Raw genomic sequence first — 18954 nt, 5'->3', positions numbered from 1 at the left:
TTGAATATTGTTAATATCACTTCTGTAATGGCTGGACTGTACCATCAGGGGTTAATTGAACATTGTTAATATCAATTCTGTAATGGCTGGACTGTACTATCAGGGGTTAATTGAACATTGTTAATATCAATTCTGTAATGGCTGGACTTTACTATCAGGGGGTAATTGAATATTGCTAAAATCAGTTCTGTAATGGCTGGACTTTACCATCAGGGGTTAATTGAACATTGTTAATATCAATTCTGTAATGGCTGGACCGTACCATCAGGGGTTAATTGAACATTGTTAATATCAATTCTGTAATGGCTGGACTTTACTATCAGGGGTTAATTGAACATTGTTAATATCAATTCTGTAATGGCTGGACTGTACTATCAGGGGTTAATTGAATATTGTTAATATCACTTCTGTAATGGCTGGACTGTACCATCAGGGGTTAATTGAACATTGTTAATATCAATTCTGTAATGGCTGGACTGTACCATCAGGGGTTAATTGAACATTGTTAATATCAATTCTGTAATGGCTGGACTGTACTATCAGGGGTTAATTGAACATTGTTAATATCAATTCTGTAATGGCTGGACTGTACTATCAGGGGTTAATTGAACATTGTTAATATCAATTCTGTAATGGCTGGACTGTACCATCAGGGGTTAATTGAATATTGTTAATATCACTTCTGTAATGGCTGGACTGTACCATCAGGAGTTAATTGAATATTGTTAATATCAGTTCTGTATTGGTCACAATTATTGCCTGAAGGGCTTGATTATGGTGACTCCATTTTGGCATCATAACACTAGCACTGACATCATGGAGCCATATTGACATTACTGACTCATGTTGATTGATTACCATCAAGGAACCATTATTGGCCTGCTTTCATGATAGATTCTAGACCTGGTGCCATTCTGATTTATATCAATTCATTGTCATTACGGAGTCAGGTCAGTCCAGATTCATGTCTGTCCATTACCATCACAGATTCCTGTTGACAACTCCAGCACAGACCATCATGGCTTTTCTGGTACCAGCAGTGGTGACAATACAATCCCTTTTGCCTGTTACCATCCTTGGACCATTGATGATACACCTAGCAATTTTGTGGAGAAGACCCATGCATCAGTCATTAAATCTGACTAGGCCTCTGAAAAGTGACCCAGTCTGGCATCTATTGGGACATCACATAAATGGGGACTTTCTAAGGCAGAGTACCTCTCTCCATATGCGGATTGGTAGACCGCAGACTTGACGTACTGGCCCTTATGACACACCATGCAGCAAAATGGACAGGAAGGATTTTAAATAGGTTCTTTATGATTGTGCATGGACTTCTTCTTAAAGCTTTTTGGCAGGGGATCCACAGATCTCTGAGTGCTGATGGTGCTTATTCACAGGTTTACCTGGGTCTGAAAACATGTCCATTGACCAATGCTGCTGATCTATCCACTGTTCAGAGGCAACCATTGGGATTAACCTGCTGTACAAGCCGTTCAGTGGAGCCTACTTTTATATATCTTTGCTGTGATCCAGCAATACCTTAGAGAATGTAGGGGCAGCATCCCAACTTAAGGAACAGCTTAGCTGTCAGCACTATTGATTGTGAAAATGAATGACCCTGGCTTAGGCCTTCAGGCACCTATCTAAGGCAACCAGAGGCAAAGACCCCTTCCTTCAAAAGTTAAGGCAGCTGCTGAGAAAAGGTCTGTGTGTGAAACTGTGGTAACTAAGAGATGCACCTTAAGTTTCATAGTTTCAGGCATCCTGACCAGAATGTGATACCAGGTACTCATGGAGGTTATCACCTGAGACACTCCAGAATCAAAATATCTACTGAAATTAGTATCTGCACAAACCCTTCTTTTGTCCTGCTGAATCTTGGCCCTGTGCCAGCATCTGTGCTATACTTCTTACCATGGTCAAGTGGAGAAGCAACAAAAATTGGCTCTTTTTCTGCATCCCCATGAAAAACTGGAGAGAATTCTCATGTTCAGAGATTTTAAACACAGACCCAGGGGATGAAAATAGTACTCATTTACTGCCTTGTTAAAAGTCCATACATCTTTATCTTCGGTAACTTGCACAGTGCAGAATCGAGATGGGGACACTAAATGGGGTGACGGCATGGATTCCAGTGGGGTCTCCTCAGACTCACTGAGTCCACTATACTATAGTTTTTCATCCTTTCACTGCAGACATAGCAAGACAGAACTGTCTGTTCATTCTCCTTAGAGAAGAAATAATAATTTCTTCTCAAAGCACAAGTTCTGGTCCTTCTTTTCCTTCAAGAAATGAAGTAGAAGTGATAAATGGGAGGGTGTATGGCCTGCCTGGTCTGTTGGCCTATGAGACCTTGGAAAACTCATCCATGGTGCCATAGGGGGCAAAATGAGAATTTCCAGACTCACGACTTGGGGGTGAAATTCCCTGAGGCAATTTGGAACTGTAAGCATTGACCAAGCCATCACTAGATGAGGCAGGCTGCTCACAGGCCCAGGGAAGTAAAAGGTTCTGTATTAGCAGAAACAATCACCTAGTGGTATTTGACATGCCTGGTATCTCATGCCCAATACTCAGTGCCAGTTCCCTAGACCTGTAAACTGGTATATTTGATTGTGCCCTCTGACCAGTATATCTTGCAAAACTGTTCAGGCCTATGGATTGATTATATCTGTCTGTACATCCATTTTCCCTTCTGTCTGGCATTTTCACTTCAGGTTTACATCTAGGTCATTTTCACACTTAGTTCTTTGTACAGTCACATAAGTCATGGTTTAGATATGCCATGTGGAGTACTACACTTATGCGGCTCATTGATTTGGGTTAACCTTTGCAATAAGCTCAGTTTCTCTCATTTAGGCTTTGTGTTTATTATGTTTTCTCAGACTATTGCTTTTACACAAGTTGATATTTAGATCTTTCATACAGAATAAGAATGGTACACCTTGTAATTAAAAAATAAGGTGACCGGTCTATATTTCAAAGGCCTAGTGATTTCTGCTAGCTATTGTCTTTAGAGTAAGGTAAATTGGCATATAATTGTGTCCTGAGGAGTATTACATCATTCAATGAAAACTCTGTCACTGTGACCCTTTTTTCTAGGTTCATTAATGTGTGCTGTCCATTGCATTAAGGGTAGAGTTTGCATACTGAAACTTGTAGAAACATGCAGCTTGGGATATTTAGCTTAGTGTCTCAGATACTATCACCTTCAATTGTGCAATTTGTTTTGTAGATCATTAGTTCAAAACTAGGTCATTATGACCTTTGTTTCAAACTCTTGTGAACTTCTATTATTTTATTATCAGTTTTTCTGACACTATTGCCTGCAGTATAGCATTGTGTGCTATCTTGATTCTTTGACAGAAAAGTACTTCAGGTTTCAATCAAAACTAATGAACATATGGCTTGGTGCTATTTCTGTCATTTATTATGCACTGTTCAGTGCACATCCATCAACATTTACAATTTGAATTGTTTTCTCAAAAATCACTAAATATTTTTCAACAAAAATCTGGAAGCAGGCATTATAACATGAAGACCTTTCAGGTTGGTGCTATTTATAACACTTGGCCACCAAATGTTGCTGCCATTACAAAAAACTGAAAAATCTTTAAATGATATCTTGTCCAAAAAATGGCTGAACAGCTGAAAAACTGCTCACATTTAACAGAAGGCATCCAGACATGAAGACCTTCAGATTTTGTTATGAATGATACTGCTCTGCCATAAAATTAGGGCATTGTGACTGAAAATAGAAGACATTTACAAGACTTATTTTCAAACCCCCTCTGACAGAATTTAAAAAAATTTGATAAGAAAGCATCATAGCTCTGTGGCCTTTAATAATTTTAGAAATGATGTTGATCTACCATAACACTGTTACTAAAATTTAAAAACTTTCATTGAATTTTATTTTCAAATCCACAACAGAATTTGACCAAGTTTGACAGGAACATTCCTAGATAAATTAAAAACCCTTTAAATTATATTTTTTTTAAAGTATTGTACTCTCCAGAATTTAATCAGATTTGACAGAAAAGGATCCTGGCATTCCAGTTCTGTACAAATGATAATAATGTGTTGTCAGATATGGAAACCATCAAACCTCTGTTTTCATAGCCTTTCACAGAATTTTAGAAATTGTTGCAGTAGGCATTGTACTTAGATTTCTTGGCCAGCTGCTCTTGCATTTGCCTATTAAGCAGATGATGGCAAGGTGAGCAATGTCATGCCTAATTTGGCCTATTGATTATTTAGTGCCAGAGACTATTTTAGACTTTCCCATGAATCACATCCATCAGTTCCTCAAGCATTTGTCCATTGAAATCCATCTGACTGTCCAAACTCCACATTCTAGCATTGGAACATCAAACTTTTGTTAGAGACTCGCAACATACCTTTATACAGAACAAATCAAAGCAGTGACCTAAAAATGACATATAGGATATGCATACCCAGTTCATGCTTACCTATTAAAAGGGTGAGCTTCAGCTAGAATGCATGCTTTGTCAGTGTCCACGGACAGTAAAACACTTTGTTGTTGAGTTTATAGATTTCCATCTATGAGACAGAAGTTTTTCCCTTTTTATATATGAACTTGATTAAGAAATTTCATCTGATGTACTATGAGAAAACCAGCGTGGTAAGAAAATGAATGTTTTTGTATTTTCAATTTGTTTTGAAAAGCTTGTTTCAAAATTTAGGTGTCCTTGTTTTTAAGCAAGGCAGATATATAGCAAATTTTGACCCATTATTTGTAAGAATTATATACTTTTTATCTTTATTGTTTTATATACCCTTTTGAGGTCTTTAGCATCTTTACTTTCTATATCTTTTATCCTTATGCTAGAGGTTAGACCATCCACCTCAGATGCAGAAGGTCGCAGGTTCGAACCATGGCCAAGTCATACCAAAGACTTATAAAAATGGTACTAACAGCTGCCTCACTAGGCACTCAGCATTAAGAGTTTAGTGTTAGGACTGGTCGGCCTGGTGTCAGAATAATGTGACTGGGTGGGACATCATGCTACATGTCTGTGGCATGATGCCCCAGTGCCAGACATCACTGTCAACTGCCACACTGCAGACATCATAGCAATATGACTGAAAAATTGTTAAAGCTACATTAAAATTCCAAAACACACACACACACACAACTGTTTTATCTTGTTGCACCAATTGTTTACAATCATTTGGAAGGGTTTATCTTAATTTTTGGAGGGCAATTTGAGATTATTTCACTTTTTTTTCCCCAGTCTATTTGAATATGGCTTAAATTGTTTGTTGGAGAGCCCTCTTTACCCATGAAATGAAATGGTCTTTTCCCATGCTTATTGGAGCAAGATACTTTATAATTGCCAGTCAGAAGTTATGTTGTTCCTTTATAAAAGCTCTGAGGCAGTTTCACACATGTTACAGTGGTATTTATCCTTTGACAATGCTGAAAGTATAAAAATTATGATTTTGTTTGATGCTTGACAATAATTAAGTTTTGAAGTTCACCAGTTGTCAGAACTCGGTTAATTTGCTTGTTTTTGATTCATTTTTACTTTTCTATTGTTCTCTTTATATTTAGTTATAATGGTATTTGTTGCTTTAGTAATGCCAGCATTGTTAAGATTCTGGTCGATGCTTGAGGTATGCATAGCAGTATAGATGGGATCATTATGACTTGTCAGTGTGTACTTTAATCTGCTTTACTGGTCAAAATGGAAGTCCAGGATTAGGAAGGAATTATGTCTGATGCTCAAGGCAGTCTGACACTTGTCATGTAAAGCTTGTTATGATTTTTGTTTCAGATAAGGATTTGAATAAACTTATTTCATTTTATAGTTATGAAGTTAAATGTAAGAAAAAATAAACAAGTTCTGTATTATGATTGGGAATGTTCATCTGGAGTATTTTGATAGCTTTACAATCAGACATGTCTGGTATGAATGTAGGATAGAAATTCACAGGACAGAAAGACACAAGTTGAATTTTCACTATTATGAGAAATGGGTGGGACAATAAGTTACAGGACATAAAGTCACTCGTTGAATTTGGTAATGTTGCTGGTTTTGTGGGTGACACATCGTAATTAAGTGCAGCTTTATTGTTATGAGTCTGTGTTCTTAAAATAAGTAACAGAAAAGAGTGAAAAGCAGCAAGCTTTGTAAAATTCAACGAAGTGAAAATGAAAGAAAAAAAAAAACTTACGGTATTGCAAATGAAATCCAAAAATAATCCTAGAATTACAGACACAAGTTCTAATAATAAAAGTTCTTCATAAACTTCAGTGGAAATATAACTTAAATCCAATGCTGAAAGTGTTGATGTGTCTGGTGATCTGTATCTTGGTGTTGTACCAACATTCTTTTGTTGACTCACAGTAATATAATTCCAGGTTTGAGTTCACTATAAACTACAGCGAATGTCTCTGTCCAAGAATCTTATTTTTTATGAGCACTCCATATTTCCAGAGAAAAATAACTTGAATAATTTGAAGAAATACATTCCAGCCCAAATGAGCTACTAGATGTAACAATAATATAATTGATTCTGCTAGATAAATGACTAATGTTCAAATAAACAAGATGTGTGTTTTAATCTAAGATGGATAATGTGACTGGGTGTGACATGATGCTACATGTCTGCAGCATGATGCCACAGTGCTAGACATCACTATAAACAGTCACACTAGAGAGTCATCATAGTGATATGACTGAAATTTTTTTAAAGCTAGGTTACAAATCCAAATGACACACACACACTCACGCATGTAAAAGGAGATTCTAGATAAGGGTCAAAAGCACATTGGTTTAGAAAGATCTTAATTAGAAAGTCCCTCACCAAAATCACAGTAAAACATGTGACAATCATTAGGTAGTCTAGCTATAAAAAATACAATGCCTTTGAATTAGCTTAACATAATGAATCTCACTCAGAGACAAAAGAAGAAAAAAAGTTGTTTACCAAAACTGTCACTGATTTTGGACAAGGTCAGCACTAGATACAATGTTTCAATACCCACAGCATATATTAAAAAAATTAAAAAAAACAATCAGAATAGATTAAAAACACATAACATCATTTGAATATTAAAATAATAAACAAAGTATCAGCTCTTTGATTTTTAAAATTATTTTCAAGATATTAATGTCATATCTTTGTTTTCAACTTTCCTGTCAAACAGAAACTGTATAAAATTCCATGATCTCAGTGTCATACGTTTGTTTTACAACTTTTCTTTCCAACAGAAGCCCTAAATAAACCCCAGTGATCTCAGTGATATATGACTTTTCACTTCATTCTTAAGACTTGAGATGCTTGACAAAATTTCCACTTTCCTGTGAATTCATCAGTTTATTGTCATCAGTAATAGTAATTGTTGTAGAATGTGACTTTAAGCAGGGTTTTTTCCTACATGTGCACCATTACTGTGAAATTCAAATTGTGACTTTTTATCCTGTGCCTTTCTGTCTGTTTACCATCAAGTATATGCTGCGGTTTCCAGATGTTTGGTATAAATGAGTTTAGAATTTGTTTTGACAAGCCATCAGCATTGTGTTTGTCAAATTTGAAATTGGGATTAGAAGTTGCTTAAGCAATAGACACATTTTATTTATAGTTGGGGCATACTATATTAATTAAAGTACAAGGTCAGAATTATTTTTCACATGGGAATACATTCTAAACAAGTTTCACAAGGTCTGTATTTAGAGTGTCAACCTTGCAAAAATTTGTCTCTAGCAAATTACATAATGAAAAGAATCATTTCAAATCTCAAGAGTTTTGGTGATTTTGAAAAGTAGGGGAAAATTTATTCATTTTCAACTTGAATAGCCTAAAAGCATTATTGTCTGGGTAAATTTTGTGAGTTGTAAGCTCATTCATAATAAGCCCACAACAACGATGTAATAACAAAGGTCCCGTCATAGATATATATACTAGAAGAGTTAGCCCCCTCTTACTGTTTTGGCAACTTTTCACATTGTAGATGCATGTATATTCACTCCAGTGCGGTTGCATTCAATAAAATATGGGACACAACTGTCTCATAAAGATGTAATACTAATCAGTTTTTGTCTGCATGGAAACCTTTTAAGTTTGTTCAAATTTTTATGCACATCTACTGTCCAAGATGGCTGTTGTTACTAAGACAAGGCTTTAGAATGGCATCTCAAAAACTGCTGAACAGGATCTGAAGTCTTTTAAATTTTGTACATGTGAGGCTGATCTGTCGTCAAATAATGTCCAAACTTAAACAGCTTTTATAAGCAATCAACATAAAATCAAAACTTGTTTATATACTTTACTAACACAATTGTTTTTTGCAAACTGCTCTTCCATTTGGCATTTAGCATTTCAGTAGATGTAAACCATGTAAGCATTGTAAAAGTCACTTTTTTTTTTTTTTATGGCCAAGAACACATTTTGATAAAGAATTATGACAGAAAACTAATGGAAATAGTATTTTATATAAATTTGGGTACTTGTCTTTAAAAAAAGCTCCAATAAAAAAGTAAACATTTTATCCATCCACCCATCCATCCATCCGTCTGTTCATCCAACCAGCCATCCATCCATCAAATAGGACCTAGATTGAAGAAAGACTTTCATCCATCCATCCATCCATCCAAATTTAGAATGATATAATGGCATGTTTGCAATGATATTTGTTTACTTAGTATAGGTCATAAAGTTTATATTTCAGATAATCAATCTATTAAAATTGAAATATTTCTTAACAAAAGCCTTCAGCAGAATTACACACACCAGGATATTAGAAATAAGTATATGAACTACATATAACTTACAGCGTATGATAAAATGTCACTTACTTGCATTACATGCAGTGACTGCTCTCCCCAAAAGAATCAGACACACCCCTCCACCCATTTTATTTTTAAAAAAAACAAAACAAAACATCACGTAATAAAAAGTGGCAGATATGAGATATGAAGTTATGCAGTTTATATATTTTTGTTCAGTTTTTCTCTATGATCCACTGTTTCTTCACTTTTCAGGTTCATATCCATTAAGTATATTGATTTGCAAAATAAAAATGTAGGGTAACTTTTTTTATTACAGTAGGGATATGTATAAATGCTTTTATATTCCTTTGATGCTTGTGGATGAACTGAACATTTACCTGTGGGGATAATTTGCAGAAGGTAATTGTAGAGAAGGTGTAGAGATTTCTATTGCATTTGTAAATAAGTTATAAACTACACCTGGACTGGAGAGCGTTCAAGTGGGAATAATTTGATAACTCTCTAAAAACTTATCTCGTCTTGAGTAATAACCTTTGACACAAGAAGGAATCTATACCCTATTCATTCACGATGTTATCAAATCACCATTCAAGAGTGTATTGACATAAGAAATCAATGCAATATTTATCTTATCAAGTGTCAATACCTACTGAAATACCTGACTATAGTGATTAGAAAATTAATTCGTACAGCTCAATGCCAGTTGTGTATTGCCTTTAAAAAAAATGCCTTTTTAACCTTGTCGTGGAAAAAAGTAGACATTGGTTGCAGTACTTGTTCTTGTCTCCATCTTGAATATTGCAATAACTGAAGTCTTCAAGATCTTGGATAAATAGTGATCCTAGCATGATATAAATCATGACACAATTACATCTGACTCCATGAAAGTGTTTCACAGAGAAGAGCCAAGCAAGACACCTATGTAGCTTTCATAATTTAATATCTTCATTTTCAATGACATCTAAATGCTGGCTATCTTTGAAGTGTAAGTGGTAATCAAATAGGACCTAGATTGGAGAGAAACTTTAAATATTATTAAAAAGCATGATGTGACATGCAACATAGGCATGGCACTGGATGATCTTCATCTAATGGGAAATTTGAAGTCTGACAACCAGTCTGAAGGTCTTTCTAATTGGCTCTATCTTGATCTTTACATTTTTGTCAGTTTGGATGTACTTCATGTTTCCCTCTAGCCAAGTAATAGGTAAAATGGATCACCCTTTATAGAGTTGACTTTTCTCTCATTCCAATTTTGACAGGACACTTTTCTCAGTGTAGATTGCCCTATCCTATATGGTTGCACCAAGTGACACTAACATTGACATTGTGCCTACAAGGCAAAAAAAGGGTATTTGTTTCGGGTTAGACAACCGTTTGTTTTTTTTATGCTGACCTGAGAACTTTATTCCTGAGGTTTTTTTTATATATAAAAATCAATTTGTGCATATAATTGAGCTGGTTTAGCTGTAGTGCTTAGCAGATTATATATAGGTACTATTCATTATATGTTTTTTTTAATTATAAAAATAATAAATTAAAATACAAAAAAATCCTGAAATTAATTTGTGCATCTAATTCAGCTGGTTATATATATATATATATATATATATATATATATATATATATATATATATATATATATATATATATATATATATAGTGTAACTTAAAAAATCTGCCCACCTAACCTAATTTTAAAAACATTGCCATAGGGAACACACATTATTTTGCCCAATATGATTGAAGTTGACAATGTTTTAGTGTTTGTAGCTGATCTGACCGTAACATCGGGTGAACTTATGGTAAGGCCCAGCATATATTGTGTGTTGTCCATCCATCTTTTTATCTACATTTTATCGTCGTATATGAATGTCTTAAATGTCTTGGCACTCAGTCTTAAGAGGTTAATGTTATGACTGTCAGTTGTCAGAGTGTCAGACTTGTAATTTGCCCAGGCCAGCCCGGATGGCTGCCTCATTGTTGTTGGGAAGGGCACTTAGCCCCTGTTTCTAAGGCAAGATATAGCCAATAATATGTTAAAAGTGTTGTTACCCACCCCCAAATCCTGTTTAACAGTAATTGCTACCTTTCCCACTCTGGAGACCTTATTATACTAATGAGATGATCTATCATCAGACTGGCAGAACTTGTTATTGGAAGGACGAGTTGCTGGCTGATTAAAGGGCAGTGTGAGTTATAAACAATAATGTGACTTAGATACAGTGTTGTTTATATACAGTAATGTGGCTTATACACAATAATGTGGCTTAAAAACAGTAATATGGCTTATACACAGTAATATGGCTGATAAAAGTTCTGTAGCTTAAAAACAGTACTGTTGCCTAAAAACAATAATGTGGCTTATAAACACTGAACTGCTTCGGTGGCCTAGTGGTTATAGTGTCCCACTTCGGATGCAGAAGGTTGTGGGTTCGATCCCCGGCTGAGTCATACCAAAGACTTATAAAAATTATACTAGCAGCTGCCTCGCTTGGCACTCAGCATTAAGAGGTTAGTGTTAGGACTGGTCGGTCTGGTGTCAGGATAACGTGACTGACATCATGTTACATCTCTACGGCATGATGCCCCAGTGCTAGACATCACTATAAACTGCCACACTACAGACATTGTAGCGATATGACTGAAAAATGGTTAAAGCTATGTTAAAAACCCAAATTACACACACAAACACTGTGGCTTATACACAGTAATGTGGCTTAAAAACTAGTGTGACTTATGCACAGTAATGTGGCTTAAAAACAGTGTGGCTTATGCACAGTATAATGTGGCTTAAAAAACTGTGGCTTATGCACACTAATGTGGCTTATAAACAGCATGGCTTATGCAGGCTGATGTGGCTTATAAATAGTGTGGCTTGTGCACAGTAATGTGGCTTATGCACACTAATGTGGCTTATAAACAGTGTGGCTTATGCACACTAATGTGGCTTATAAACAGTGTGGCTTATGCACACTAATGTGGCTTATAAATAGTGTGGCTTGTGCACAGTAATGTGGCTTATAAACTGTGGCTTATGCACACTAATGTGGCTTATAAACAGTGTGGCTTATGCACACTAATGTGGCTTATAAACAGTGTGGCTTATGCACAATAATGTGGCTTATAAACAGTGCGGCTTATGCACAATAATGTGGCTTAAAAAAACAGTAACATGGCTGATATGATGTATTTCTATAACAGGACATCACAATACTGGCTGTATAGTGTAATAGTTAAGTTCTAATATGTATAGATTGAAAGAGATGATGCAGATTGCTTTTTGTATGTCTTTAAAGTTTAAAATATAACTTTATATATAAATATCACAAACTATTTAGGAAAAAATTTGAGGGTATCTGCTTTGGGTGTGCATGTAACCACTTATCAACTTACATGGCTTCAGAGATATACAGTCTTCAATTTTTATATGAATTTCATTTAAGTTTCTAATTATGATTCTGCCATATAAGATAATGGAGGACACATCAGAGGACACATTGTTTGTTGTTGTTGTGTGGTTTAACGCCATTTTTCAGCACACGATAGGCTATGCATGGCGACCAATATTAATGGTAAAGAAAGAACCTGGGAATAACCACCGACCCACGAGAAGCTCCTGGCAAGCTTTGTCACAAACCCACACTGGCTGAATCCTAGACTCGAACCCATGCAGACAGAGGACACATTGTTTTGGGCTATTGAATTGCAGACATCCTTCAGAAAACAAAGATAAAAGATAACAAGGCATAATGTTGAAATTTCTTAAAAAGTTCTAGTAATAAAAAATAAAGGATCAAGCTAAAAAATATGAAATCCATTAAATATACATGTAGTGTCAAAATTTGCTATATAAACTATATATCCCCAAAAATTCCAAGATTTTCTCTGGTGATACCATGTGTACCAGTACTCACTTAAAAGTCAAGTCAAACTGACAACAGCAAAGCTCCGGTGGCCTAGTGGTTAAAGTGTCCGCCTCAGATGCAGGAGGTCGTGGGTTCGATCCCCGGACAAGTCATACCAAAGACTTGCAAAAATGGTACTAACAGCTGCCTCACTTGGCACACAGCATTAAGAGGTTAGTGTTAGAACTGGTCGGCCTGATGTCTGGATAATGTGACCGGGTGGGACATCATGCTGCTTATCTGCGGCATGATGCCCCAGTGCTAGACACGATAAACTCTCACACTGTTGACATCGTATCGATATGACTCAATTTTTTTTAAAGCTATGTTAAAAATCAAAATTACACATATACATGCACACTCCTGATCTGCAGTTACATAATGCCAATTCAGATCAGGGTCTGTGTTGTTTGCTCTACTGATTACTCCTAACAAACTGCACAGACTCAGATCTGGTGGTACATTCTGGGTCCATGTAATTTGTAGCAGGACTCATAAGCACGTATGTATGGTACATTGTTATAAATGAGTTGAAACAACTTCTGTCTCACTGGTTGGGAGTTGATGCACTCAACAAGAATGTATTCAACTCTCAGTGGACACTACCAATGTGTGCACTTATAGTTATTGGTGTATGTATTTTTCAACATGCAGCCAATACCTGGTTTGATTGGTCAGAGTCGATATAAGATATTTTGCTACAGGCATTTTGTTGTGTTCAAAAAGCCATCAATAAAGTGGACAGCTTCTTGACACAACTCAGTTGAGGTTCATCCTTCAGGAGGTATGCTTAAGCCAGGTAAATTGTAATGTACATGTAGTGGCTCTTGATCAGCAAAACATTGATACATTTTTGGTATAGATAAAGTATTTTTGACATACTGGTACTAACTATATACTTGGTATATTGTCAGGATGTTTTTCTGATATGTTTAATAAAAATCACAACTGAAATATCAAAATTAAATCCATCAAATGAATAAAATTTATAATTTTATGATTGTATAGTTGATAATATGATGGAGCTACATGTAGAAGGAACAGCTTTAAAATTAACACACAAGTTTCACCTATAGATTTTCAAGGGTAGTTTTCAGTCTTGAGAAAAAAATGACTAATTAATCAAGTTGATTAATCAAGTGTGGTGATTTTATTTGAGCCAGTTCTGGGTCAGGTTTGATTTCATTTGGTTATGTACAGCACAGTAACACAAGCAGAATGCTTATTTTTTTTTTTTTTATTTATGTGTTACTAGTTAACTATAATATCAGTTTTGTGAAGTGTTTGAGGGGTGCCAACTCAGGAAACTTGCTGTGTTTTGACAGCTAAGGATGTGTTCCTGATTGTCCAGTTGTGGATAAAATACAATATTAGTTTTTGTACAGGAGTGAAAGATTAATTAGAACTTGGCTTACATTTATTTACTTTGTTGAATTGCTGCCTTTTATAGAATAAATACTTTGAACACAGTCGATCATAAGAAAAAAATGACTTGATTTTCTGAGTAAACTAATGATACAAGCCCCATCAAGGTATGAACATTTATGATGATCAACAATTAGGCCAGTGTATGCCATTATCAGCAATTATGCCAGTGTATGCCATTATCAGCAATTAGGCCAGTATATACCATTATCATCAATTAGGCCAGTGTATGCTGTAAGCCATAGCAAATAGTATTGATTATGGTAAATACACAAAGGAGGGTTTTCTGTTAGTGCTGTGATTGTTGAGGATCCGTTACACAGGTCTGTATTTGGGTTTACCCTTTTACATTAGGATAAAAGATGTCATAGAACCAGACCATTAACTCCTGGTGTACCCACTCAGTCAGGTTAGATTAAAATCAATGAAAATGAACAGAATTGGACAGACTGCCATGGTTGCATATAAAACCTCAACTTGTTCACTGTTGGTACTTGTTAAGCATATAACTTTGAATTAAATGTATATATAAGCATTGAACAACTTTTGCAGTACAGATGTACAAGTTGTCAGCATTCACTGTGAAGCAGATGACAGTTTTCACAATTAATTCCAGTGGAGGTTGTAGGACTGACAATGAACGATGCAGATAATATCACATTCCTGGAATAGAGAATTTGAACTTGATAATTTTCTAATACATAATTTCATTTGTACAGGTTATATATCTTGATGTAGTGCATGTTTGCTCAACTAATTCATTCATGTTGTTGGAAAAGATACAAGTGTGCCAGAAGTATTTGTGCATTGAAACTGATGATCAATAATCCAATGGGAATTGGTGTGTGCCAGTTTTAATAATCATATGATTTTATTCCTGATAAGCAACAATATGTTGAGGACAGCAGGTGTTTTTAAATGTCATTCACTCAGATTGTCAAATTATTACTTTGACTACATTTTCGTCCTTTTTTCAGTGAAAGAAATGAACTCGTGTATTTGAGTGGTTAAGAGGTGGTTATTTTATCTGCAAATAAGGGAATTGTATATACTTACATTGTTTTCCAAACATTTCATGACAGTGTTGGATCAAAGATGGCATCTTTCGGAATGGGTTGATAGCAATAAGTCCAGTTACTGGTATAGTACTTGTACCTTTTGGAGTACATACTTTGGTAATGCTGTTGTAGGTCTATCTTTTTATCTGGTCACATAAATCTCATGCTTGTTTGATGCAAGTTAAAAAGCCAGAGCACACATTGGAGGAGAAAGAGTGAGTTTATTTTACTGTGTTGTTGAGAATATCAGGGAATCTATTGGAATAATGCATTATGGATTATAGCAACTTCAAATCCAGTCATATGGATCTGATAAAGGGAACTGATCTGAACATAAATTATTAAGGAGTTATTACTTTGCATGGGGTATCCATTATCTTTTAAAAGGAATTCAGTGACATACCAATCATAAATTCTATGTAAAGGTAAGCATATAATTGGATTTAAGGCTTCAAATGTTGCAAGTGAAATGTGAAACAGTAATTTGATCCATGGCAAGATTGATTTGGGATCCTTCAAATTTTGGGTGTTAAATAGAAAGCCACAGCCAGGAGAAATATTTCACTCACTGTGGAAGGAAACTTTGTGAAGAATTGGAGTATGTTGTGTCTAGCCAAAGGAATTTGCAATAAAAGACACTTTTTTTTTTTCCATGTGGAATTTTAAAGAGATTGGCTGAATTCTCATCTTGGAGAGTAGCTGAAACAGACTTCTCTTCAGTGGGGAAAGAAGTACTGTTTGGATGAGTTGATGAAATTACACCGGTACAAGGGTGCAGTTGTAATTATAACGGTACATTGAACAGACAGGCAGATTCAAAATGGAGATGAATGATTATCTCTATTATCGTATCTTGGATTTTTTAGATCGACCACGGTTTACATATGAAGCTGATGAACTAAGTAAACAGCTGGCAGACATTCGACGGGAGACCATGGTCCTTGATCATCCAGAAGTCATACCTAAGGTTAGTAGGTTTTCTTCACTGAAATTTAATTATTATTAAAGACCATTATATTTTGATTTTCTTATGTTGTACATTTTATTATTGGATCCAAATTGTAAGCAAACTATAAAAAACTAAAATAGAGATAATATCTTGAAACTTCCAAAGTAATTACACACAATTAATTCATTGTATTTTGACAACTCAGTATAAAGCAACATTATTAATTCTGAGTGGCATTAAGGGTATTGTATTAGGAATAGGCAAGAGGAGGCTTATGTATGTATGTTGTAGATAAAGCATGAAGTCATTTGAAAGGTTTATTAATTTATCATCCAATAAATTTAGTGAATATCTTGAAATATCTGTGAACCTTGTAATGCATTGCCCTTATTAACTTGGGATATAGACTGTCTTTCTTGCATCTATTCTTCTACTGTGCTGAAAGCTGGGCTTCGTTTATCTCTGTCTTCCTGTTAATGGCTGTTCAGTTAGACAACTACTACTGCAGAATGATCAAGAAAATATCTACATTTGTGCAACCTAGCATGCACTATGCCTTGATAGATTTCATGATTTTTTTAAAAATCATTCTTTGAAACCAAAATGTTATTGTACTATCAGAATATAGCTGGATTGCAAGAAAAATTCCATATTGCAATGACCTAGATAAAAAAATATGTATGAGTGTCAAAAGTTTCAGATTTCTCAGCAGATTTGGCCCAGATAATCGCCTAATGACAATGTTTATCATTCTCTAATGAAAATGATAATTGCCTAAGGACAATGTGTGTCATTTTCTAATGAAAATGATAATTGCCTAATGACAATGTTTATCATTCTCTAATGAAAATGATAATTGTCTAATGACAATGTGTCATTATCTAATGACAATGATAATTGCCTAATGACAATGTGTGTCATTCTCTAATGACAATCATAATTGCCTAAAGACAATATGTATCATTCTCTAATGACAATGATAATCACCTAATGACAATGTGTCATTCTCTAATGACAATGGCAATCACCTAATGACAATGTTTATCATTCTCTAATGACAATGATAATCACCTAATGACAATGTGTGTCATTCTCTAATGACAAAGATAATTGCCTAATGACAATGTGTCATTCTCTAATGACAATGATAATTGCCTAATGACAATGTGTCATTCTCTAATGACAATGACAATTGCCTAATGACAATGTGTGTCATTCTCTAATGACAAAGATAATTGCCTAATGACTGTGTGTCATTCTCTAATGACAATGATAATCGCCTAATGACAATGTGTGTTATTCTGTAGTGACAAAAGATAATTGCCAAATGACAATGTGCATCATTCTCTAATAGAGTAGAACTGAGATTAAAACCAGTGTTATTGTTAGTTACTTGACTTGGGTCAAGCAAATAAATTGTCAACCCTCAGGAAAGGGGATGCGTTATTAAAATATTAATGTCAGTAAGGTGTAATATGAACAGTCTTCAATACAGTTATATGTTAGCTTTTTGTGTTATAAAAACCATTCATTTACTGTTTCACATTCTCCATTTGCCATGAATGCTTTTGTGTTGTTATGTCAGCACTTCTGTAGATGTATTTATTCGTTTGCAAATCGATCGATTCTGAATACCTTGCCAGTGTCCACAGACAGCAGAACACAGTTTTATACAGAATATCATCCATGTACCCATCCATCCATTCTGAATACCTTGCCAGTGTCCACAGACAGTAGAACACAATTTTATACAGAATATCATCCATCTACCCATCCATCCATCCTGAATACCTTGCCAGTGTCCACAGACAGTAGAACACAATTTTATACAGAATATCATCCATCTACCCATCCATCCATTCTGAATACCTTGCCAGTGTCCACAGACAGTAGAACACAATTTTATACAGAATATCATCCATGTACCCATCCATCCATTCTGAATACCTTGCCAGTGTCCACAGACAGTAGAACACAGTTTTATACAGAATATCATCCATGTACCCATCCATCCATCCTGAATACCTTGCCAGTGTCCACAGACAGCAGAACACAATTTTGTACAGAATATCATCCATGTACCCATCCATCCATTCTGAATACCTTGCCAGTGTCCACAGACAGCAGAACACAATTTTACACAGAATATCATCCATGTACCTATCCATCCATTCTGAATATCTTGCCAGTGTCCACAGACAGTAGAACACAATTTTACACAGAATATCATCCATCTACCCATCCATCCATCCATCCTGAATACCTTGCCAGTGTCCACAGACAGTAGAACACAATTTTATACAGAATATCATCCATCTACCCATCCATCCATTCTGAATACCTTGCCAGTGTCCACAGACAGTAGAACACACTTTTATACAGAATATCATCCATCTACCCATCCATCCATTCTGAATACCTTGCCAGTGTCCACAGACAGCAGAACACACTTTTGTACAGAATATCATCCATCTATCCATCCATCCATCCTGAATACCTTGCCAGTGTCCACAGACAGTAGAACACACTTTTATACAGAATATCATCCTTCTACCCAGTGACAATGTTTTTATATAAACTGAATTAAAAAAGCTGTTTATGTTAAAAACTTTGACCCTATTTTTAAAAGGGATTTTACCTATATATTTTTTTTATACCTTTTAAAGAAATAAACACTTATTTTATTTATGTGTTATCTTGTAGGAGTAAATATTTATGTTTATTAGCACGCATTTATCTTCCTGAAGATTTTAAACTTTTTGATCTTTATATTTTTAGAACTTAAATTGGTACTATATAGCCAAGATCATTACAACACTGGCGTCATGCAATAAAATTTTGTACTAAAGTTT

The 18954-nt window shown here is 35.2% G+C and overlaps 1 protein-coding gene across 1 annotated transcript in view; it reads left to right on the top strand.

Annotated features, from left to right (window-relative positions):
- Window positions 1-18954, top strand: part of LOC149804759 (uncharacterized) — a 258169-nt gene that overhangs the window by 152913 nt on the left and 86302 nt on the right. The window contains exon 21 of the mRNA XM_089944059.1: window positions 16020-16120. Coding sequence (XP_089800185.1) covers window positions 16020-16120 — 101 coding nt within the window. The remainder of the gene's footprint in view (window positions 1-16019; window positions 16121-18954) is intronic.

The sequence above is a fragment of the Sinohyriopsis cumingii genome, chromosome 2 (genome assembly GCF_028554795.1).
Source record: "Sinohyriopsis cumingii isolate HCF-2022 chromosome 2, ASM2855479v2, whole genome shotgun sequence".
Lineage (NCBI taxonomy): Eukaryota > Metazoa > Mollusca > Bivalvia > Unionida > Unionidae > Sinohyriopsis > Sinohyriopsis cumingii.
The sequence above is the reverse complement of the archived record's forward strand: the minus strand, read 5'-3'. Positions and strand labels throughout refer to the sequence as shown.